The sequence below is a fragment of the Mastomys coucha genome, unplaced genomic scaffold (genome assembly GCF_008632895.1).
Source record: "Mastomys coucha isolate ucsf_1 unplaced genomic scaffold, UCSF_Mcou_1 pScaffold21, whole genome shotgun sequence".
Classification (NCBI taxonomy): Eukaryota; Metazoa; Chordata; class Mammalia; order Rodentia; family Muridae; genus Mastomys; species Mastomys coucha.
In genome coordinates this window covers 36,165,183-36,188,358 of record NW_022196904.1, presented here as the reverse complement: position 1 = coordinate 36,188,358, position 23,176 = coordinate 36,165,183, and the positions used below count along the sequence as shown (strand labels likewise).

The 23,176-nt window shown below is 49.9% G+C and overlaps 1 protein-coding gene across 6 annotated transcripts in view; it reads left to right on the top strand.

The window, feature by feature from the left end:
* Myh14 (myosin heavy chain 14) overlaps positions 1-23,176 on the top strand; it is a 63,210-nt gene that overhangs the window by 12,662 nt on the left and 27,372 nt on the right. For 4 of the 6 annotated variants that reach the window (XM_031386424.1, XM_031386426.1, XM_031386423.1 and 1 more), the window contains exons 4-17: positions 253-280; positions 458-560; positions 1,112-1,135; positions 2,848-2,940; positions 3,265-3,328; positions 4,734-4,832; positions 5,873-6,013; positions 13,469-13,564; positions 15,993-16,111; positions 17,777-17,929; positions 18,018-18,191; positions 18,716-18,889; positions 19,289-19,403; positions 22,650-22,837. In XM_031386424.1, the coding sequence (XP_031242284.1) occupies positions 253-280; positions 458-560; positions 1,112-1,135; positions 2,848-2,940; positions 3,265-3,328; positions 4,734-4,832; positions 5,873-6,013; positions 13,469-13,564; positions 15,993-16,111; positions 17,777-17,929; positions 18,018-18,191; positions 18,716-18,889; positions 19,289-19,403; positions 22,650-22,837 (1,571 nt within the window). The remainder of the gene's footprint in view (positions 1-252; positions 281-457; positions 561-1,111; positions 1,136-2,847; positions 2,941-3,264; positions 3,329-4,733; positions 4,833-5,872; positions 6,014-13,468; positions 13,565-15,992; positions 16,112-17,776; positions 17,930-18,017; positions 18,192-18,715; positions 18,890-19,288; positions 19,404-22,649; positions 22,838-23,176) is intronic. The other 2 variants (XM_031386428.1, XM_031386427.1) reach the window with 1 other exon arrangement.

The window sequence follows — 23,176 nt, the reverse complement described above, 5'->3', positions numbered from 1 at the left end:
TGGATTGAAGATGACAGGTGTATAATTTGGGTTCTTGTCCCCGCTGATGAGGAAATAAAGGTTCGGAGAGAGACAGCTGCATCTGTAGGGTCACTCGGGAGGTTTAGTAAGGAGAGGACATTTGAACCCAGGAGGGTTATGCATTACAATTCTTCCATTTCCTTATGGTTCTGGAAAGATTGTGAGATGCGAAAGGGTCAGGAAACTTCGAGATTCTCTAGGTAACATGTCATTCCCTTCTGTCCCCTGCAGATCGTGAGGATCAGTCCATTCTCTGCACGTGAGTTATCCTAAAGGGCTCCAAAGGCCGAGGCTCCCATAGAATGTGGCTCTGTACCAGTGGGTGCGGCATTGGGTAAACTGATAGAGTGCCAGGGGGCGTGGCTCTAGGTAAATGTGTGGGGCAGGGGCTGCCTGGTCTCCCTGCCCATCCTACCTCCCCTTACTCCCTTCACAGGGGAGAGTCTGGAGCTGGGAAGACAGAGAACACCAAGAAGGTCATCCAGTACCTGGCCCATGTGGCATCATCTCCAAAGGGCAGGAAGGAACCTGGTGTCCCTGTAAGCCACACAGCCTTGGGACACTCCAGACACCTCACCAGCAGCGTCTTTTATCTTGGGATGCACTCCACATTCACAGTTGGTGCAGGGCCCTATGTCTTCCTGTGCTACCTGAGCACCTACTGTGTGCTCATCATGAAGCCAGGAGTGAACAGGTTGGAGATATGAGGCTGGTTAAGAAGCCTTGTTGGTTTGAGAATAGTGCTTGTCACATAGTGCATGCTTCATTTTGAGACCTGATTTTAGGTGACCCGTGTCTAGGTGTGGAGGGCGGTAGAGGTACCCCTAGCCTCTGAGCCCTCAGGGAGTTGTTACCAACAATACTCACAGGAAGCCCACCATGACTGCATGGTGGGTGAGTCCTGATACGGGGAGAGGGAGGTGATACTGTGAGATTTAAGCTTGGTGCATAATCCGTGAGCTTTCCCTGCCCCATACTCCCTAGCCCTTCAGCCCCAGCTCTGCCCTAAAGCCTCCAGTTCACCTACATGTCTGTCCATGTTCCATGTGCCGTGTCCTGGTTCGTGTGTCCTGTCCTGTGACTTCCTCAGGCCTCCATCAGCACCATGTCTTATGTGAGTAGCAGGAAATCCCCTTGCCACCTTAGTGTCACCCAGTATCACTTGGGGCCACCAGCCCACAGCCATCCAGGAGTCAGTGTCCAAGAATGGCATTCCCGCCCCTCCCCAGGGACCCACCAAGCCACTGCTGACAGTTCTACTATGCACATGCCAGGACCACATGGCCATCTAGCTCAGACTATATGCATGAAGCTAAGCTTGTCTACTGTTGCCATCAGCCCCTTGTGTTCAGCAAGCCCATAGAACGTCCCTTATGTACACACAACCACAGATACCCTGCCCTTCAAGGCAGCCCTGGCATGTGTCCGTACCCAGGCCCTGTACTGCTATTTACTTGGGTCTCCCACATTATTTGTGCCAGGCCTGCTGTTGTGCGCATGTTCAGGCCTCATACTGGCATTTAATGCAGTACATGTGGCCAAGCCCCCTATCATTACACCAGCTCTATTGTATTCACATGCCTAGACCCCATGCTGTCACTTAGTACAGTCCTGCTATGCACCTGTAATTGCTCCCCACCCTCCAGTACTCACCTGTACAAAGCAAGGGTCTCTGCCACCACTCAAAGTGATGCCACTATCTGCACATGCCCAGACTCCATGCTGCTTTTAGTGCAGTCCTACTGTCTGTACAAAGCCCTATTGTTCATGGAAGACCTACTGTGTTCATGCAACTACAGCCTTACTGCCAGAGAAGCTGTACTGTGTGCACACCCCACTCTATGCAGCCTGGGCCTGTACTGCCTGCCATGTGTACAGAGAGAGGGCACAGATACCATCACACAGTAACCCAGACACCCAAGCCACTCTTCCCAGGGGGGCTGGAGAAACAAGCTTTCATAGGACCAAGCCACATGACCCTTACTTTGCACATCATCTTTTTTGTTTGTTTTATTTATTTATATTTTTTCTGGGATAGGCTCTTATTATATAGCCCAGGTTGGCCCTAAATTTGCTCAATAGCACATGCTGGTCTTGAACTTATATCAACTCTCCTACCTTCTTCACATTCCCAAATGCTGAGATCACAGGTGTGAGCCACCGTGCGGGGCTGCATTTGTTTTTTTGTTCATTTGACAAAGCCACTAACTGATGTAGACTGAGAAAACACATGCAGGCTACCATTTATTGAGCACCGACTGTGTGCCTGGCTCTGACCCCGGAGGAGCTAGAAGTAAGCTCAGAATAAGGAACTTCCCTCACAGCACAAAACTACCATTAATTGAATGCCCACTACGCGTCAGAGTGTTTGAAGCCTTTTCTATGGGTAGTGGAATATATATTATTCTCTAAACTCGTTTCCACAAGTGATGTATGGGGACCTGTGAACTGCAGCAACAAACATGTCCTCAGACGGTGGCTGACAGTTTGGTGTGCACCCTTGCAGACCTCTCTCCCTGTTTACTAGCATGTTTGTCTGTAGAAATAACCATGTTGTTTGTGCTGTAGTTTCTAACCTACTTTGTTTCTTATTAATGGGAACACGACTGGTTCTGCAACATTTTTCCCCTTTGTTTGGTTGTTTTACGTGCACTCAACAGTAAATCTCCAAGAATTTTCTCTGTTCCCCTCACTATACACATGGCAGGCAACACTCTTCCACCCTGATACTAAAGGCCCCACCCAGACAAAGCCAACCCGACGCCCTGGCCCCATGAGGAGGGCTCCTCCCTTTCTCACTGATGCACCTTCTCCCATGCCCTGCAGGGGGAGCTAGAGCGGCAGCTTCTTCAAGCCAACCCCATCCTAGAGGCCTTTGGCAATGCCAAAACGGTGAAGAACGACAACTCTTCCAGATTTGTGAGTATGGAGGCTGTGCATCTGGCAGTCTGGAAGACAGGGACCCGATTTGGGAGTAGGGAAGAAGGGAAGAGACAGGAGGTCTGTGGAGGATCTCTGGGTCTGAGGAAGGAGGCTGGAGTCTGAAGCCCCAAGTCTAAGGGAGGAGGTCCTACAACCTAGCTGCTGGTGGCTCAGCAACGTTGTCTGGACCTGAATTTGTTGTCTGGACTCCTTTAGAGTCCCTGCTCGGGACTTACTGCTGGTGTGAGCTTGGGGTAGGAGGAGGTATGGATTTGAGGAGAACCCTTGCATGACTTAAGCCATGCACCATTTTTGCTACAGGGCAAATTCATCCGCATCAACTTTGATATTGCTGGCTACATCGTGGGAGCAAACATCGAGACCTGTATCCTCTGAGGAATCCTGGGAGGGGTGGGGAGCAGCCAAGGAGGACAACCCTTTGAGGCTTCACCCAGAAAAGATGCCCCATGGTGATGCTCAGCTGGGGATTGAGCAGCGTAGCCTTGTGAGGGCATGCTTGCCTGGACCTTCACATTCATGCGTTTCTGATGTCCTATTCAGCCTGTGGTCACACTCTTGGCTTTGCTTTATGGAGTAGGGGGGAGCATAGGAGTCCAGGGAGAGACAGGAGGGGATGGACCAGGAAAGCCAGGTGAGCTTTTTTCTTTTCTTTTTTTTTTTAATTTTTTTTAAGATTTATTTATTTTATGTGTATGAGTACACTAGCTGTACAGATGGCTTGCTCCGTCATAGTATGCTGTAGCTGTCTTCAGATGCACCAGAAGAGGGATTCAGATCTCATTATGGGTGGTTGTGAGACACCATGTGGTTGCTGGGATCCGAACTCAGGACCTTCGGAAGAGCAGTCAGTGCTCTTACCCGCTGAGCCATCTCGCCAGCCCGAGCTCTTTTCTTAGTGGGGATATAGAAGGAAATCTAGGCAGAGCCTCAGGGATCAGTGTTATCAGGATGAGGCAACCCCACTGCTTGCTGAATCACAAACTCTTTCTCCAGGAATGGTATGTACCACATTGAAACAGCATACAGTGAGGCATACCTGTCATCCCAGCACTCAAGACCTTGTCACAAATACCAAACAAAATGAGAGGCTGAGGGCTGAAGAGACCCTCCATGTGGGTTCTTGGAACTGAACTCAGATCTTCAGGCTTAGTGGCAAGCACCTTTACCCACTGAGCCATATTGCAATCCCATTGATTTAAAGTTATTTATTCTGTTATTTCTGTGGGTGTTTTTGCCTGTGTACCATGTCCTTGGGGCTGGCAGAGGTCAGTAAAGGGCATTTGATCTCCTGGGACAGAGTTCCAGATGGTTGTGAGTCATATCGTGGATGCTAGGAATTGAACCCTTGTCCTCTGTTTAAGAACAGTGTGTGGAGCACGTGTTTGATCCCAGCACTTGGAGGCAGGGGCAGGTGGATCTCTAAGTTTAATACCAGCCTGGTGTACAGAGTGAGTTCCAGGACAGCCAAAGTTACACAGAGAAACCCTGTCTCAGAAAACTGAAAAGCAATGACAACAACAACAACAACAACAACAACACACACACACACACACACACACACATGCACACACACACCACACACCAGCCTGCTCTTAACCGCTGATCCATCCCTCCAGCTATTTATTTTTATTTTTATTTTATCTAATTAATTAATTTATTTATTTATCTTTGAGATGCTGGTCTGGAATCCTTTATGTAGTCTAGGCTGATCTGCATTCCAAATACTTAGACTGCAGGCAGCAGGCTCCTTGACCTGTCTCCCCTATCAGATCTGTTGGAGAAGTCCCGGGCCATCAGACAGGCCAAGGATGAATGCAGCTTCCACATCTTCTACCAGCTGCTAGGGGGCGCTGGGGAGCAGCTAAAAGGTTAGTGTCACTCTTTCCCAGCCAGCTTTGCCCTGGGGTTGTTGAGAAACATAAGATCTCCCACTCTCAACACCCCCATCCATCCCCAGAACGGAGTCGTTGTGTCCAGTCCTGCCATCCCTGTGATGTGTGGGAACAGCGCAGTAGCGGAGCTACGCAGTTCTGAGCTCCTGTCGTGGATTCTGTGTGCTGGCCTCCCAAGCCCTGCTTTCTACCCTCTGCTTCCAGTTGCCTTCTGGCTTTCGCTCCTGCCCGCGGCATCTGTCCGCTCCGTTCCTGCACCCCTGTTTCTCCTGGCTCTGTGGTGGCTCTACCTTGCTGTGGCCTCTCACAACTCCGTGCTTCCAGTTGACCTTACTGTGTGCCATTGCGCCTGCAAGCTGTTCCTGCCGGCTCGGAGGCTATGCCAGAGGTTGTGCCCTCTCTTGTCTTCTCTGTCTCTCTGTCTCTCTGTCTCTCTGTCTCTCTCTCTCTCTCTCTCTCTGTCTCTCAAGATTTATTATTTTATGTATATGAGTACTGTCGCTGTCTTCAGACACACCAGAAGAGGGCAGTGGATCCCATTACAGATGGTTGTGAGTCACCATGTGGTTGCTGGACTTGAACTCAGGGCTTCTGGAAGAGCAGTCAGTGTTCTCAACTGTTGAGCCATATCTCTAGCCCTCCTCTCTTTCTGAGACAATATCTTACTATGTAGCCCAAGCTAGTCTGGAATTCCCAGCACTCCCCTGCCTCGGTCTCCTAAGTGCTAGAACAACAAGCGAGCCACAGTGTCTGACTTTGTAGCTCCTTATTCTTCTGCCTTCTGTCCACAGCTTTTTCTGTCCCTCCTGGCTCCTGTGTCGGTCCCCTGACACCCTAGTTCCAGCTCTGTGGCTTCTGGCAGCATGTGTGTCTCTCCCCCCCCCACCCCCCGTGCTGGCTCTGCCATCTTCCTGACACCTTCTCTAGCCTGCCTGCCCCAGGCCCACCCAGCCCTCAGTGACAGATCGCAGGTCCTATGATGGCACAGCTGACCCTAGCACTCCCTCTGTCCACAGCTGACCTCCTTCTGGAACCCTGCTCCCATTACCGCTTCCTGACCAATGGGCCCTCATCGTCCCCGGGCCAGGAGCGGGAGTTATTCCAGGAGACACTGGAGTCCCTGCGCGTGCTGGGCCTTCTCCCAGAGGAGATCACTGGTGAGTGAGAATGGACCATTCCTACCTGGGAATGGGATTGTCTTTGAGAGTGAGTGAGTGAGTGTGAGTGTGCAAGTGTGTATGAGTTGTGCCCATGAATGTGTTATAGTGTGTGAGCATGTATGAGTGCAAGTGTGTGTGTGTGTGTGTGTGTGTGTGTGTGTGTGTGAGAGAGAGAGAGAGAGAGAGAGAGAGACAGAGACAGAGACAGAGAGACAGAGAGACAGAGAGATAGAGAGACAGAGACAGTGACAGAGAGAGAGAGAGGATAGCTTGTAGATGCTTCTGTTGGTTCTGAGGATTGAACTCAGGGTATCATGTGTATGTGATAAACACATTTACCGACTAAGCCATCTTTTCATCTTTACTTGAACTGATCCACCTCCCAGCCTACTGTTTAAGTATTTATTGATACTGCTGTGTTTAAAGGGGCTGAAGTTCTTCCAGGGAGGAGGTGGGCCGATCTCCGCTCCTCACCTCACGGAGACTACGGAAGTGAGATCATCCAGCTATATAAATGATAGGAACATGGTCAGAGTATAGGGCGGGGCATGCAGAGCAGGGAACCATGGGGGTGCAGTTGGGGGCACAGCTCCACATGGGAGGCCAGACAAGGGTACCTGGGAGAACAGGTGCTTGGACAGAGACCTGAGGTGGCCCGTGCAAAGGCCCTGGGGCAGGGGAGTGTGTGTTTGAGAAGTTGAAGCTTCAGGAGTGAGTTGGTCTTCTTTGAATTTCATTTGACATTTTGTATTGTGATAGTAAGAAGGGCTCTTGGGGACAAACAGGAAAGGAAAAGTGATGGTTTAACAGTGAACTGCATCAAGTTGACAGTGTCCTGGTTAGTTTTTATTATCAACTTGACACAACCTTGAACCACCTGGGAAAAGGGATGTCAACTGAAGAAAGACTTGTATGATCAGATTGGTCTATGCGCATGTCTGTAGGCGATTGCCTTGTTGATAATTAAGTTGGAGGGCCCAGTCCACAGTGGGTAGCACTGTTCCTAGGTAGGTGTTTTGAGCTATGTAAGAAAGCAGGCTGGGCATAAGCTGGAGAGCAAGACAGTGAGCAGCATTTGTCTATGGGTTTTGCTTCATTTCTTGTTTGAGTTTCTGCCCTCACCTTGGGGATGAACTGTGCCCTGGAAGTGTATGCCAAGCAAACCCTTTCTTACGCTAAGGTGCTTTTGGTTAGAAGGTCTCATCACAGCAACAGAAAGCAAAGTAGATCAGAAACTGAGACAGTTGACTGAGGGTCACTTGCTGCCCATAAACTCCCTATGTAGCCAAGGATGACTTGAATTCCTAATTCTCCTGCCTCTGTTCCTACCTCCCGAGTACTGGCATAACAGGTGTGCACCAACATGCCTGCTTATGTGGTGCGGGCGATGGAACCTAGGACCTCATACATTGCTAGTTAGGTACTCTGCCAACTGAACTACATTTACAACCCTTTAAATTATTATTACAATGATGAGGATGAGGAGGAGGAGGAGGAGGAGGGTGGTGGTGGTGGTGGTGGTGGTGGTGGTGGTGGTGGTGATTATGTTTGTTTCAGGAAGAGTCTTATACTGGAGCCCAGACTGGCCAGGAACTGGCCATGTAGCTAAGGAAGGCCTCAAGTTTATAGCAATTCTCTTGTCTCAGCCTCCAGAGTATGTCGATGGCAGGCACTGGCCCCTTTACCCATTTGGACCACAGCATCTTTTGAGAGGTTTTGGTATCTTCCTTTTTGGATGGATTGGGCTCTCAGACAGATACCTCTAGGTGTATGTGGATCAGCTGGGCTGCACCTCACAATTTGATTCTCCTCAGGAGTTCATGTTGCCTTCAGGGCTCAATCTAGAGTACTGAGCACCTGAATGTACCCACTCATGGCCACATCCACAGCCATGGCCAGATTTCTTTTTGGGGGTGGGATTGAGACAGGGTTTCTCTGTGTAGCCATGGCTATCCTGGAATTCACTCTGTAGACCAGGCTGGCCTTGAACTCAGAAATCTGCCTGCCTCTGCCTCCCAAGTGCTGAGATTAAAGGCGTGCGCCACCACTGCCGGGCATGGCCAGATTTCTTAACCACAGGTTTGTAATTCCCCGGGTTGCTAGTCTTCTCCACCAGGCAACTAGCAAACAAATCCAGAACTTGGCCATGATCATTAGCCCAGCCCCTTGATACCAGATGGCCCATGGGACCCTCCTGCTGGGGGCCAGCTGTGTAGTAGGTCCAGTGGCAGATGGGAGTTTTCCATTCTGCAAACTCAATTTTCAGAGTTTGAATGTGCTTACAGCCTGACCTTGGGTCACCACAACTTCAGCTACACTTAGACCTTCTAGAGAGAGGACCATGTGTGGTGATCTTCATCCCGAGACTCCAGAGTCTGGCTCTAGACTCCCAGTGTCTGCCTATACACATTTAACTTAACTCATTAATTTATTTTGGTGCTGAGATTTGAATGCTGGGCAGGTGCACTGTCATTGAGCAGGCTCCTCAGCCCATCACTGGGAGATTCTAGGCATACCCTAAAACAGCCTTACACCTTGGTTGGTTTTGGCTGCAGAGGAGCCACCTCGCCACTATCCACAAGGTGGCGCCAGTTCTCCACTCCCTAGCTCCCGACTTGCGTGCTCTCCATCTAAGAAGTTTGTAGATTTTTGTTGGAGTGGCAGACAGATGGGATCATGTGACAGCCTCCTTGTGTTTCATTTGTATGGATTAGAGCCCCAACATCTTTGCATAGACTCTGTTTCAGATCAAAGATGAGACAGAAGGTCAGGAAGTCTTGCTGGGTCCCATCTCCCTTCAGGAGATGGCAGAGCGTTTGTTGGACCCCGTAACCCTCATCCAGAAATACAGATGGACACGTCCAAGGGCAGCCTGGGACAGACAGCATTTGGGACCCAACAAGAAAGGACCTCTGTGTGTCTGTCACCTCACTTTGTATCTTTTCCTGCTAACGGTTGGTACTGTGAATGCCAGGCTGGGAACTGAACAGTTGGCAGACACAAGGAACCTGAGAGTCTCTCCTATGAGTAAGAATCTTGAACTCGTGACAATCCACTTGCCTCAGCCTTCCGATTTTTTTAAAAAAGATTTATTTATTTATTTTATGTATATGAGTACACCGTAGCTGTACAGATGGTTGTGAGTCTTCATGTGGTTGTTGGGAATTGAATTTAGGACCTCTGTTCAATCCAATCGGCCCCTGCTCACTCCAGCCGGTCCCGCTAGCTCAGTTCCTACACCGTAGCTGTCATCAGACGCACCAGAACAGGGCGTCAGATCTCATTACGGGTGGTTGTGAGCCACCATGTAGTTGCTGGGATTTGAACTCAGGACCTTTGGAAGAGCAGTCAGTGCTCTTACTCACAGAGTCATCTCACCAGCCCCCAATTTTCAGAACTACAGATATGAGCCACTGTACTCAGCTGCATTTCATTTGGAGGCAGTCCCCGGAGTTGATCACGGGGTTATCTCAGGGTCAAAGTGACCACATACTGACTGTAAATTATTGTTTTATTTATTTATACCCACAATGAATGGGACAGTCACAAAGAACCACAACTGTGCTTCTGTCACAGAGGGGGACACAGGCCCTGTTTTCTACAGCCCTGGCTGTCACTCCCAAGTTAGCTGAGCTTGGTGCCCAGCTCTGCTCTGCCTGGTCCCGATAGCACCCCATTTTTGCCAGTCATACAGACAGATCTCCCAGCCTTGGTCGTGGGGGCCCCCAGAGTGTCAGCAGCCGAACACCCGGCTTTTCCAGCACTCAGTCAGCAGTGATCTCTGTCTCGGGCTCTTAGCATGCCAGTCCTCAGTTCTGGGATCCAGGACCTTGTGTGAAGTGGTTCCGGTCAGCTGCAGAGCTCTCAGCATTCCTGGAACTCCTGTCTCTGCCCCATCCCCCACTGTCTTCCACTCTGAGAGTGTCAAATGAGAGACCAGTGAGTCCAGCCCCTTCCTACTGCCCAGCTGGGGAAACTGAGGCCCAGACTGACACTCAGCATTTTTTTAACGTCTTTGATTTATTTATCTTACATGTATGAGTGTTTTGCCTGCATGTGTACCTGTGCTATGCTCAAGGATGCCAGTTCCCCTGGAATTGGAGGTACAGGTGTTTGTGAGGCACCATGTGGGTAGTGAAATTTGAATCCTGGTCCTCTATAAGGGCGGCAGCCATGCTCTCAGCCACTGAGCCGTCTCTCCCGCCTCCATTCAGCCAATTCCATCTTTGAATACTTGGGCTTCTGTTTAAATATCTGATTTTTTTTTTTTGTTTTCTTCTTTTCCACATTTATTTATTTAGCACTTAATTTGCATGCATATGTACTTGGAGGTGAGAACAGCTTTGGGAAGTCATCTCTCTCCTTCTACCATGCAGGTGCTGGAAAATGAACTCGGGCAATCAGGCTTGGCGGCGAGCCCCTTCTCCAACTGAACCATTTTCACCTACCTTGGATTGCTTTTTTGACTCTTTTTTTTTTTTTGAGGGGGAGGGGGGATTTGAGAGAGGGTTTTTCTGTGTAGCCCTGGCTGTCCTGGAACTCACTCTGTAGACCAGGCTAGCCTCAAACTCAGAAATCTGCCTGCCTCTGCCTCCCAAGTGCTGGGATTAAAGGTGTGTGCCACCACTGCCCAGCTGGAATTGCTTTTTGTTGCTGAGACAGAGTCTGTAGTCCAGGCTGGTCTTGAATCTCTGATCCTTCTGCCTCCACCTCCCGAGTGCTAGGGTGATAAGCATGCACCATCACAATGTCTGTGTGCGTGTTCATGCATGTGTGTGTGTGTACTCGTGTGTGTGTGTGTGTGTGTGTGTATACTCATGCATGTGTGTGTGTTTCTGTTGATGTGCTGTGTGCAGGTCCTTACTTGCTCCAACTTACTGTATGATGGACAGGAAAGCTTGCATAGCATACCTTCAGCTGGAACCTCTGCCAGCTTATGAATTGAGTAGCCCTGAGTTTGTGAGTTTGCTGCCTCAGTTTCTCCATCTGTCACCTTGGGATCATAGGTAGCAGAGTCCACCTCCTACAGCTGTTCTTGAAGGTCAGGTGCTTGGGTTGGACATGGTACAGGGAAGAGAAAATAATCCATGTCTGTTGACTGCGTAAACACTGGAGACTGAACGGCTGGGGTGGGAACAGTGCACGATGTTAATGTTGCTCCTTAATGGTGCCATGGAGACAACGGACACAAACACAGCTGCCACAACCCATCATTGACCCCTGGGCCTGTGCTCAGAGGACAGAATGTCTCAAGTTTTGACAGAACTCTGAGTCAAACCAGCAGCAGGGGCTGAGAGATGGCTCAGCCCTTAAGAGCACTGGCTGCTCTTCCAGAAGGTGCAGGTTTGATACCCAGCGTCCATATGGTGGCTTACAACTATCTGCAACTCCAGTTCCAGGGGGTCTGCTTCTGTGGGCATTGTGTGCACACGAGGCACAGATAATCTATACAACATAAATTAAGGAAAAAATTAGCAACAGTTCCCCAGATCACACAGTGGTTACTCTCTCTTCCCCCTCCTGTGATAAGTAGTAACACAGATGGCATAGTCCCTAGACACACAGGCGGAGCTGCGCCTCCACAGTGCCACAGGTGTCCTCCAGGGGGCAGCACAACCTCTGTTCTCCAAGCATCTAGCATTCCTAATGATAAAACCGGACCCTGGGTGATCACAGCCAAGGCGTTTGCAAACTCTAAGTATTTTCTCCCTAGATCTATTTGTAAACCAAACCCTACTGTGGTCAGAGGTCTCTGGGGTCTGTGGTTGGACACAATACCAAAAACCTGAGATATAGGAGCTGGGGCTGGGGCCTAGTTGGTGAAGTCCTGGATTCTCATAAGTCAGGCATGGCAGTGGAGTTCTGTCATCCTAATACTAGGGTAGTTAAAGGCAGGAGTTCAAGGTCACCCTTAGCTATATAGAAAGGTCCAGATTAGCATGGGATGTGTGAAACTAGTCTTAAACATGCAAAAATCAAATCAAGACAAAACAAGCCAATCAAACAAACAAACAAACAAAAAACCCAACAAGCCCCTAGGAAATAGGAATAGGGATGAGAATAGATTTATTTAAAGGATAGAAGAATCCTTTGTTCTGTTCTGCCAGGAAATGGGCCAGCAAAACAGCTCAATAAGTAAAGGAGCTTGCTACCAAGCCTCAAGACCATAGTTCAGTTTCTAAAATCTGCACAATAGAAGAAGAGACCCAGCTCCTGGAAGGTGTAAGAGAGACAGAGACCGCCAGCCAAGAAGCACATATGTATAGATCAAGCTGTGAGGTGGCTTAGCACAGCCTTCTGGGGGCTTCCCCTCCAGCTGCAGGGGTTTCCGGGTATTCAGCTCTAGCAGGGAATTTTCTAGAGAAATCTTAGCTCTCTAGGGTTTGTTTTTTCAGAGTCCCCAGTTGTGGCCACTCACAGAGCAGAGTAGTGTGATCTGGCTCCAAGAACATACAAGCCAAGGTCAAAGCAAGAGGCGCTGCCATGTCAATTCAGACTAGTGCCCTGTCGGGGCTTTACTTGGTTCCCTATCTTAGAATATTTTTTTTAAAGATGTATGTGCATGCATGCATGTGTGTGCGCGCGCGCCTGCATGTGTGTGTTGTATTATGTGCATCTGAATGCATATGTCTGGAGGCCAGAAGAGGATGTAATGTCCCCTGGGGCTGGGGTTATAGGTGGTTGTGAGCTAGCTGGCATGGGTACTCAGAACAGCCGTGCCCTTCACCACGGAACAGTTCTTGCTGTGTAAACTGCACAGTGCTGGAGCAAAGAGGCTTTGGTGACCAACTTGGGAAACAACTCAGCGCCCTGTCACATCAACTTTAATACGCTTGGTCACAAGCTCTGTGTATCAGAATCAGCAATGTGCTGAGGAGATGGCTTAGTGGGAGGAGTACCTGCTGCCAAGCACGAGGACCTGGGTTCCAATCCTTAACACTCAGGTAAAGCATTGGGCATGGGGCTGGCAGGATGGACTGTGGTTGAAGGGGCTTTCTGCCAAGTCTGGTGACCTTATTTTTCGAAACAGGTTCTCTTACTGAACCTGGAGCTTGACTTTTTGGCTAGGCTGGTTGTCCAGTCACTGACTTCCAGGATCTTCCTGTCTGCCTTCTCAAGCCTGGGGCTACAGATGTGGACCGCTGTACCCAGCTTTTTATGTGGGTGCCGAGGCATCAAACTCAGGACCTCAGGCTTGTTCAGAGAGCACCTTCCTGACTAAGCCATCTCCCTACTGCAACATCTGGTTCATTTTGAATCATGAACATCATCTGTCTTTGCAAAGCTTGAAAACAGAAAGCTGAGTGTATCGGTTCTGTTGCAGTTTTAAAGGCCTAGCTAGGGTCACAGGCGAGCTTTGAGCTCTGGGGTATTGGACATAACTTTGGGTTTCCTGCAGCGTGATTAGACAGGTACCAGAGTTCCTGTGTGACCTTCCTCTCTGCCCCACAGCCATGCTGCGCACTGTCTCAGCCGTCCTCCAGTTTGGCAATATTGTCCTGAAGAAAGAGCGCAACACGGATCAAGCCACCATGCCTGACAACACAGGTACCACCAGGGCCAATGTCCTCTGTCCTCCTACCTCTGCCCCTCACCTAGGAGGGCTCAGGCTCCTGCACTTTGCAGAGGTCTTGCCCAGAGCACCATGGCCAAGCTTCCTCTATTTTAAACACCCCACTGAAGACAACCCCACCCATGCCTGAGAAGCATCTCTCCTCCAGCCTTGGGTCCTTTATTTTCTTTTTAAAAATACTTTATTTATTTTATGTGCATTAGTGTTTTGCCTGCATGCATGTCCATATGAGGATGTCAGATCCTTTAGAACTAGAGTTACAGTCAGTTGTGAACCACCATGTGGTTGCTGGGAATTAAACACAGGTCCTCTGGAAGAGCAGCCAGTGCTCTTCACCACTGAGCCATCTTTCTAGCCCCCACCTTGGGCCTTTTTAATTCCTGATCTTCCTGCCTCTGCCCCTCAGGTGCTGAGGTTTCCTGTGTGCGCCACCACATCCAGTTTTACATCCCCCTCCTTGTTTTTGTTAAACAATGAAAAATCACTAATTCTCACTCTAGCTTCTTGTTCATTATTTGGGACTGAGCCATATGTAACTCAGGATGGCCTTGAACTCCTGATCCTCTTGCAACCACCTCCATTTATTTATTATTTATTTATTTATTTATTTATTTATTTATTGAAACAGAGTTTCTCTGTATAACCCTGGCTATCCTAGAGCTCTTTCTGTAGACCAGGCTGGCCTTGAACTCACAGAGATTCACCTGCCTCTGTCTCCTGAGTGCTGGGATTAAGGTATGTGCCACCAACATCCACCTCTTAAGTGCTGGCCTAACAGGCCTGTCACGCCTCATCCAGCTGAAATGTTGGATGTCGTTTTTAAGCCCCTTGAGCAGATAGAAAAACTGAGGCTTTTTGTACAAATGACTTGCCCATGGCCATTCAGCCAATGAGGGGTGTCAGCTGTGAGCTCTGAGCACCTCCATGGCTTCTTGGGGTAATGGAGGAGCTGTGTGACGGGTAGTTCCCCCTTTCCCTCCTGTTCCCTGTGCAGTCTATCCGTGTAGCACATGTAACCTGGAACCTGCTCTATAGTCCAGGTTGGCCTTGAACTCACAGAGATCCACCTACCTTTGCCTCCGAGTGTGATACTAAAGGCATGAGCTACCACACTCAACATTTTTTGTTTTAAGCTTTGTGAGAGAGGATGTCACTGTAGCCCATGCTGACCTCAAAGTCGCAGCTAGCCTCCTGCCTCAGCCTCCCGAGTGCTGGGATTTGGTTGTCAAGGAAGGAGAGACAACAGCCCATAGTCAGACTCCAATGATGTCTGCGTCCTCGGGGCCTCCCCTGGGGTTTCCCTACCCTGTGCCCGTGTAGCTGGAGATCTAGACAGAAATAGAGTTTACAGGCTCCCTCTGGACATCTGAAGTTCTCTGTCCTGGTTATAAAAACCCTCCAGCTCACTCTCAAACTCTGCACAGCTCTGAAAATCTGGGGAACTGGGGCACTGCTCCCCACTCACCCAGTCATGCAGTTCCCACTTGTGGCCACTAGGGGCGATGTTCACCAACCCGGCACTGCCCTGCACTGGTGCACCTGTTTGCTTTTCTTAATTGGGGGCAAACATTACAAGTCTTTCTTTTTTCTTTCTTTCTTTATTTTTGTTTTTTATTTTATCTTTTTTTGTGTGTATGTTAGGAGTGAGAGGTTCGAGACAGGGTTTCTCTGTGTATATTTCTGGCTGTCCTGGAACTCACTCTGTAGACCAGGCTGGCCTCAAACTTAGAGACTGGGATTAAAGGCATGCACCCCCACTGCTGGCCACAAGCCTTTCTGAAACCTGCTAATTTCCCTTTAATGCCTTAAGGAGTAGCTTTATGTTTTAACTAGAACCCAATGGTTGGGAGTGTTGGGTTCAGGCAGGATCTCATGTAGCCCAGAGTGGCCCCCAACTTGCTTTATAGTTGAAGATGACCTTCAATTCCTGATCCTCCTGCCTCAAACTCTCAGATACTGGGGCTGGCAGGTCTGTGCCGCCATGTCTGACTCTGGTGCCTTTTTAATGCATTTCTTTCGAGGCTTCTCTTTTTCTCTCTGTGGGGCCGAGCGCAGAGTGAGCTTTCCCTCCGTGGAGCTGACGGATGCCTGGAAACGTTGTCTTGATTCAGGGTTTAATTCGGAGTAGAAAGGGAAACACGCCTCCCACGCAGCCTTGGCGTGCTCCACCGCAAACATCCATCTATTTAACGTGCTAGTGCAGGGTAGCTTTGTGTGCTAGTCATACCTACTGAAAATGTGCACCACTTCAGGCCCCGTGGCACAGGCCTCTTAACCCAGCGCTTGGTTAGCTCGGGATGCTCCTCCCAAAAAGGGCTGCCTCCACCTCCCCTTCCCCACGGAGGGGCACGATGCCCCTCCCCTTTCGCAGCGCTAACCCCTGTCACCTCCTCTCTTCCTCAGCTGCCCAGAAGCTTTGCCGCCTCTTGGGACTTGGAGTGACTGACTTCTCCAGAGCCCTTCTCACACCACGCATCAAAGTGGGCCGAGATTATGTTCAGAAAGCACAGACCAAGGAGCAGGTAGGCAGGATCCAGAGGTGCAGGGGCAGGAAGGACTGGCTTATGATTTGTGATCCTGGGGACTTTAATTAAATTATTATTATTACAATATTTGTTTATTTGTTGGGAGGGCACATGCCACAACACACAGGCTGGCACCAGAGCACTAACAGCAGTTAGTTCTGTCCTTCTACCATGTGGGTCCTGGGGATTGAACTCAGGTCTTCAGGCTTGGCATCGAGCACCTTTACCTTCAGAACCCTCTTACCAGGCTTTTAAATAGCTTTCCCCATCTCTCACACTCAGCAACCTTGCCTGCCCCCACTCTATCACCAGGCTGGGAGCGGGGTGAGCAGTAATCAAAACACAGATGGAGGCTGGGAGGTGGCTCCATCAGCAGGCACTGGCCTCACAAGCACTTGGACCCAAGTTTGAACCCTAGAACCCATGTAAAGAGCTGTGGTGATGAACACAGGAGGACCCCTGGCTTTCACTGGTCAGCCACTCTAGCTCCAGCTTCAGTGAGAGACTCTCTCTGGAAGTACTAGATGGGAAATGGCTCTCCCTAAGGCACTTCATCCAATGAAGTGACTTGGTTTCATTTGTCCATACCTGAGCTTGACCTCTGGCCTGCACACCCTCATGTGCACTCACATGTGCACACAACGTACACATGCACACAAACAAAAATAAGGGCTTGGGGCTTGGGATGTATGATGGTGGGTGTTCTCACCCTTTCTAATACTGGGACCCTTTAACACAGTTGCTTACATTGTGGTGACCCCTAACCATAAAGTTATTTTATTGCTACTTTATAACTGTAATCTTGCTACTGTTTTAAACGGCATTGTAAATACCTGATATGTAAGAGATCTTGCACGTGACCTCTGTTGGGGGTCACGACTCAGGGGCTGAGAAACACTGTGCTCATGGTGAATAAGCAGGTTAATGAAAAGGATGCTTCTGTTTAGCGATGCCTCTGTATAGGAGGTTTAGTGATGTCAAAACAAAGGATCCAGGAGAGGGTCCCTGAAACCATGGTCAGTGGGGGACAGAGTAAAGAGGTACTGTGGGAGCCTGGGAAGTGACTTGATTTCATTTGTCCTCGATGTGAAGATTCTCCTGGCTACTGCAAGAACTGATTCTGTAGAGTACGTATATAAGCAAGGTAACTCAGGGCTACTGACAAAATCCAGGCAGAGATAGTGGCTCAGACCACAGTGGTGACGGAGAGGTGACCACAGGTTAGACGCAGGGAACAGGAAGGAGCATGGGAATCCCTGGATTTCTGTCTCAGCTGCTGTCTCTAATAGCACAGAGAAACTAAGGCATGGAGAGGTTTATTCAAGGCCCTGAGGCTACACAGCCTCTGAGTGACTAGACTGGGATTCGAACCCAGACTCTTGGACCTGGAGCTCCCACTGTGCTGTAGATATTGATGTAAGAGGTGGGGGAGGGTAGGAGCCTAATGCACACAAGGTCTTCAGTTATGGCAGAGTGTTGTTATTGTGGCCTTTTTTTTTTTTTTTTTTTTTTTTTTTTTTTTTTTTTTTTTTTTTTTTTTTTGGTGTTTATACCCAAGAAACTGTGAGATGGACTGCAAGGGCCTAGAAGTTCAGGGACGCCCTGCTTGATGCACACCCAGTGTCACATGTCGTGGGCCTCACTTTGCATCCTACCCTGCAGGCTGACTTTGCACTGGAGGCTCTGGCCAAAGCTACCTATGAGCGTCTGTTCCGCTGGCTGGTTCTGCGGCTCAATCGTGCCCTGGACAGAAGCCCACGGCAGGGTGCCTCCTTCCTGGGCATCCTGGACATCGCGGGCTTTGAGATCTTCCAGGTGTGCACCGTTGCCTTGCGGTCCTTCTCCCCCATTCTGGCTCCCTCCATCCCCACACTCACCACCCTGCCCTTCAATACCCTCGTAGCTGAACTCCTTCGAGCAGCTGTGCATCAACTACACCAATGAGAAACTTCAGCAGCTGTTCAACCACACCATGTTCGTGCTGGAGCAGGAGGAGTACCAGCGAGAGGGCATCCCCTGGACCTTCCTAGACTTTGGGTTGGACCTGCAACCTTGCATCGACCTCATTGAGCGACCAGTAAGGGGCCAGAACCAATGAGCAGGCAACAGACACTCAATGCTCGGCCCCGCCTACTGCCCAGACCCTAGAAGCTTGCCCCACCCACTGCCAGACACAGACCATTCAGTTCTCTCCACCGCTCAAAACTTGTCTCGGCCCACCATCTCGGCCCACAAAACTTTGCCCTCCCAATGCCCAGACCTACAAAGCTTGGTTCCAACTACTATCCAGCCCGCCCACCTGCCACAGCGCCCTTCACTGACCCAAAGAGGAAATGGCCACTCGTTGCCACATCCCTGTGACCAGGGGGTTCTCTGATCACTGCAGGTCCCATTTGAATTCCTGGCTACAGACATCAGGTCAATGAGAGTCTGGTGCCGAAGCCTAGAAGCCTAGAAGCCTAGCGCTTTGCTTATGCTAGGCATGCGCTCAGCTGCTCAGCCACGCCCCAGTCCCCCAACTTCGAGCCACTCCTAAGCACTGACAGCAGCAACCTGTGCCCAGACTTGGGGAATCTGACTTCTGTCCCCCTTGCTGCTCAGGCCAACCCTCCAGGTCTCCTGGCCCTGCTGGACGAGGAGTGCTGGTTCCCCAAGGCCACGGACAAGTCTTTTGTGGAGAAGGTTGCCCAGGAGCAAGGCAGCCACCCCAAGTTCCAGCGTCCCAGGAACCTACGGGATCAAGCCGACTTCAGTGTCCTGCACTACGCAGGCAAGGTGAGGACTAGGTTCGCTGTGGATCACCACTCAAAGATCCAGGGGTCTCGACTTGACCCCAGGGTGCACTGACTCACGTGGCACACAGAGAGCAAAACCAAGTCAGCCACATCTTCCTCCAGAGGGAAGCCACTTGTGAAATCCCACAGAGAGTCTCATGCCTGTGGCCCTTTGACGAACTATGCTTGAGGAACGGAGGTGGCCAGAGCAGAATGTACTAGAGGAATATCATAGTCATGGAAAGCAAAGGGATGGGCTACAGGAGGGTGGGGGAAGGGCATAGAAAGAAGGGTCCTGCAGGATACAGAGCATGGATACAACTTGACCCCAGTGTTCCAGTCCATACTAAGCACCTGTGTGGGGAGCTTAGTCACACGGCTGTCTGCCTGTTCCATTCAGGTTGACTACAAAGCCAATGAGTGGCTGATGAAGAACATGGACCCCCTGAATGACAATGTGGCCGCCTTGCTTCACCAGAGCACGGATCGTCTTACAGCTGAGATCTGGAAGGATGGTAAGGTCCCCCTTCCCAGGGCCTGTCCCCAGATGCCATGTCCCTTCCTACCCCCAGTGGAAGTGGGAGCTAGAGGCTAGGGGGGAGGGAGGAATGGTGGGTACATGGATGAATGGGTGGTGGGTGAGTGGATGGATGGATGAGTGAGGGTATAAGTGATGGATGAATGCATGGATGAATGGGTTGGTGGGTGAGCCAGTGGATAGATAGATGGATGGACATGGATGATTGGTGGATGATGGCTGGCCAAGTGTATAGATAGGTGGATGAGTGGGTTGGCAAGTGAGTGCATGAGTTGGTGGATGGACAGGTTAGTAGATTTATAAATGGACAAGTAGAAGAATGGAAGGCTGGATGGATTGAAGAGAGGGTTGGTGGATGGGTGGGCAGGTGCACGGAAGGGTGGATTGGTGAGTGGAAGGTTGGGCTGGTGGATGGGTAAGTGGACAGATATAGATGGGTGGGGTGGGTAGAGAGCTAGGTGGGTTGAGGAGTGGGTCAATGGATGGATGTGTTGTTATCTTAAATTAGCATCTTACACAAGGATAAGAAATACTATAGGAAGACTCATGGGCATGTTAGTGTCAGTGATCATTTTTAGTAATAGTCTCCTATGCAATCAGACCAGAAAAATAAGTGCAGCCATCCCTTGGGACACTAGGTCACTCCAAGACTTACATAAATACCATAGGATTCACATTTGACACACATACCTTCCTGTGTACTTTTTCCTCTTTTCTCTCTAGGCTGAATCAACCCTCATCCTATTTATTTAACAAAATGCAAATGATATGTAAATATTGGTTACACTACTACACAGAATATGGCAGGAAAAAGCCTGTGTTGTGTTCAGTATAGACTCTTTTCCTCAGAATATTTTTAATTAGTTGTTCAGTTGCAAGCGCTGAGCCTGAATATATGGAAAGCTGATTTTATATAGATATTTTTAGCCCAGCATGGTAGTGCAAGCCTTTAATCCCAGCACTCGGGGGAGGGTAGGGCGGGGGAGGCAAGTGGATCTCTGTGAGTTTGAGTGCAACCTGGTTTATATCATGAGCTCTAAGAAAGCCAGGGCTACAGAGAGGCCCTGACTCAAACAAACAATCAAACAAACAAATTGAGCCACCAGGGAACCCAAATTCAGGATCGGCGCCCATGTCAGATGGCTAATAATCACCTAGAACCACTCTTAACTCCAGGGGCTCCAACACCTCTGTCCTCCATGGGTACCTGCACACACACACACACACACACACACACACAGAGAGAGAGAGAGAGAGAGAAAGAGAGAGAGAGAGAGAGAGAGAGAGAGAGAGAGAGAGAGAATGAATTACAGATAAAACAAAATCTTTTCTAAAGCTCAGCATAGTTCATGGGCTCTGTGGGCACATGGCCCCTTACCCATCTGCTCCAGCCCCTGTGTACCTGGCTCTGAGCCACAGTCCTGCTCTTATGGAGCTGATGCTAAACCAATCTTCTCCCATGAGGAGCCACTAACAAAGCTGGTGCAAAGGGCAGGAAGAGAAAGGGTAGGGACTTGGTCCAGTTTACATCCATCTCACTCGTGGCTGCCTTGATCTCAGAATTAGACATGCTGAATCCTAGCAGTCAGAGCGGGGGTGACAAATGAGATAGTCCCTGTCTTAGTTAGAGCTGGGAAGAGACACCATGAGCAAGGCAACTCTTATAAAGACAGTATTTAGTTGGGCAAGAACATGACAGCATCTAGGCAGGCATTGTGCAGGAGGAGCTGAGAGTTCTACGTCTTCATCTGAAGGCTGCTAGCAGAATACTCGCTTCCAGGTAGCTAGGATGAGGGTCTTAAAGCCCACACCCACAGTGACACACCTACTACAACAGGGCCATACCTTCTAGTAGCTCCACTCCCTAAGCCAAGCTTATATAAACCACAACAGTACCCTACTCGTGGAGTGGATATGCCAAGTTAATTGCTACACTTCCAGGCATCCAAGGCAAAAAGGACTAAGTAAGACAAGAGATGCAGACTTGGGTTGTAAGGTGTTCTGACATTTCCTGTGGTGCTAACTCCTCACAGATGACCTCAGCACTGTTATTGGGGCGAACAGGACTTGATTAGGTCACGGGCAACATTTGAGTCCTGCCTGCTTGCTCTGCGCTGACTAATGCTCTCTCTTTCTCTTCCTCTCACCTTTCCCCCTCCCATCTTCACACATCTCTCCCACCACTGCCATCTTCCACATCCCTCATCTGCCCATCCCTAGAACAAGGGGCTCTCCAACAATTCACTTTACTTGGCTCCTTTCCATCGCCGTCCCCTGGACCTGCAGGGAGACTCAGCTCTGGCGCTTCTCCTCCATGGGTTGGGTCTCTCTGTGCACCCACGGGTGAGGTTGCAGAATACAGTTGGGGAGGGACTTTGGGGGGGTCCTGGGTGGAAATATTGGTCCCCTCCTCTCTGCATGAGGTCTCTCCCTCTTTGTTGATCCCTTGGTGGTTCTAGAGCCTTCTAGCTAGACCACATATTAAAAATACAGAGAAGGGGCCAGCAAGATGGGCCAGCATGGAAAGGTATGTGTGTCTCCAAGCCTGACAGTCTGAGTTCCATCTCCCAGGACCCACATGGAGGGAGGAGAGAACAACTCCCACAAACCGTCTGTCCTCCACACATGCCTTACACACACGCACACACTCACGTGAACACACACACAGTGTGATAACATTTTAAGAAAGGCATTTCCTGAGCACCTAATGTGCAAGCACAGAGAGTTATGTAGCTTGCTCAAGGTCACACAGCCAGTAAGTAATTTGAACCCAGGACATTAGCTCTTCCTTATGCTGTAGAAACCTAATCAACAAGATCTGTCCTTTTGAAAATGACTGACAGCATAGGGGCACCAGAGAGACTTGAACTTGGGGAGGGCCAGCAGTGGCAGGGAACATGAGGACACATTACCAGGTTCTGGCCCTGAGTCTCTGCTTTCTGAGCTGTGTGACCTTGAGGCCAGTTGCTGCATTTCTGGCTCTCTGTCTGCCTGTCAACTGCACCCCATGCCCCAGGCCAAGGAGCAATGCTCTATGTGACATGCCAGGTCCTGTAAACAGCAAGATACTCCACGTTGGCTAACTTCACTCCCTAAAGATGATTCTAAGAAAGTGAGTGTGGTGGCTCCAGCCCAGCACTCTGGAGTTTGAGGCAGGAGGATGGTATGAACTTATGGCTAGCTGACCTTGATCCCGTTTGTGCACCTCTTTGTTCCTCCACAGTGGAGGGCATTGTGGGGCTGGAGCAAGTGAGCAGCCTTGGCGATGGCCCCCCGGGAGGCCGCCCCCGCCGTGGAATGTTCCGGACTGTGGGGCAGCTCTACAAAGAATCTCTGAGCCGCCTCATGGCCACGCTCAGCAACACCAACCCTAGTTTTGTCCGCTGCATTGTTCCCAATCATGAGAAGAAGGTGAGTGGGAGGGTACTTGGTGTGCTCTGCGTGTGGGTACAAGTGGCCACCATACCTGGGCGAGCTTCTGTGACCTAAGGTTTTTGAGTGTCCACTCAAAAACTGTGTGGCAAAAACAGAACTTGGGGACACAGTGGCAGAGAGACATGAAGAGCCTGTTCCAGTGGCTCCTGTGCCCTCTGAGGAGCTAACAGATGAAGGGAGAACATTGAGTTCTCACGCTTGCTGGTAGACAGGGCAAAGGGGGGTACTTAATAAAATACACAGACAACTTGGCACCCAGAGTGACTCTGAAGGTGTGAGAAGAAGGTCACGTTGGATTTTACCTAGCAAGGGAGT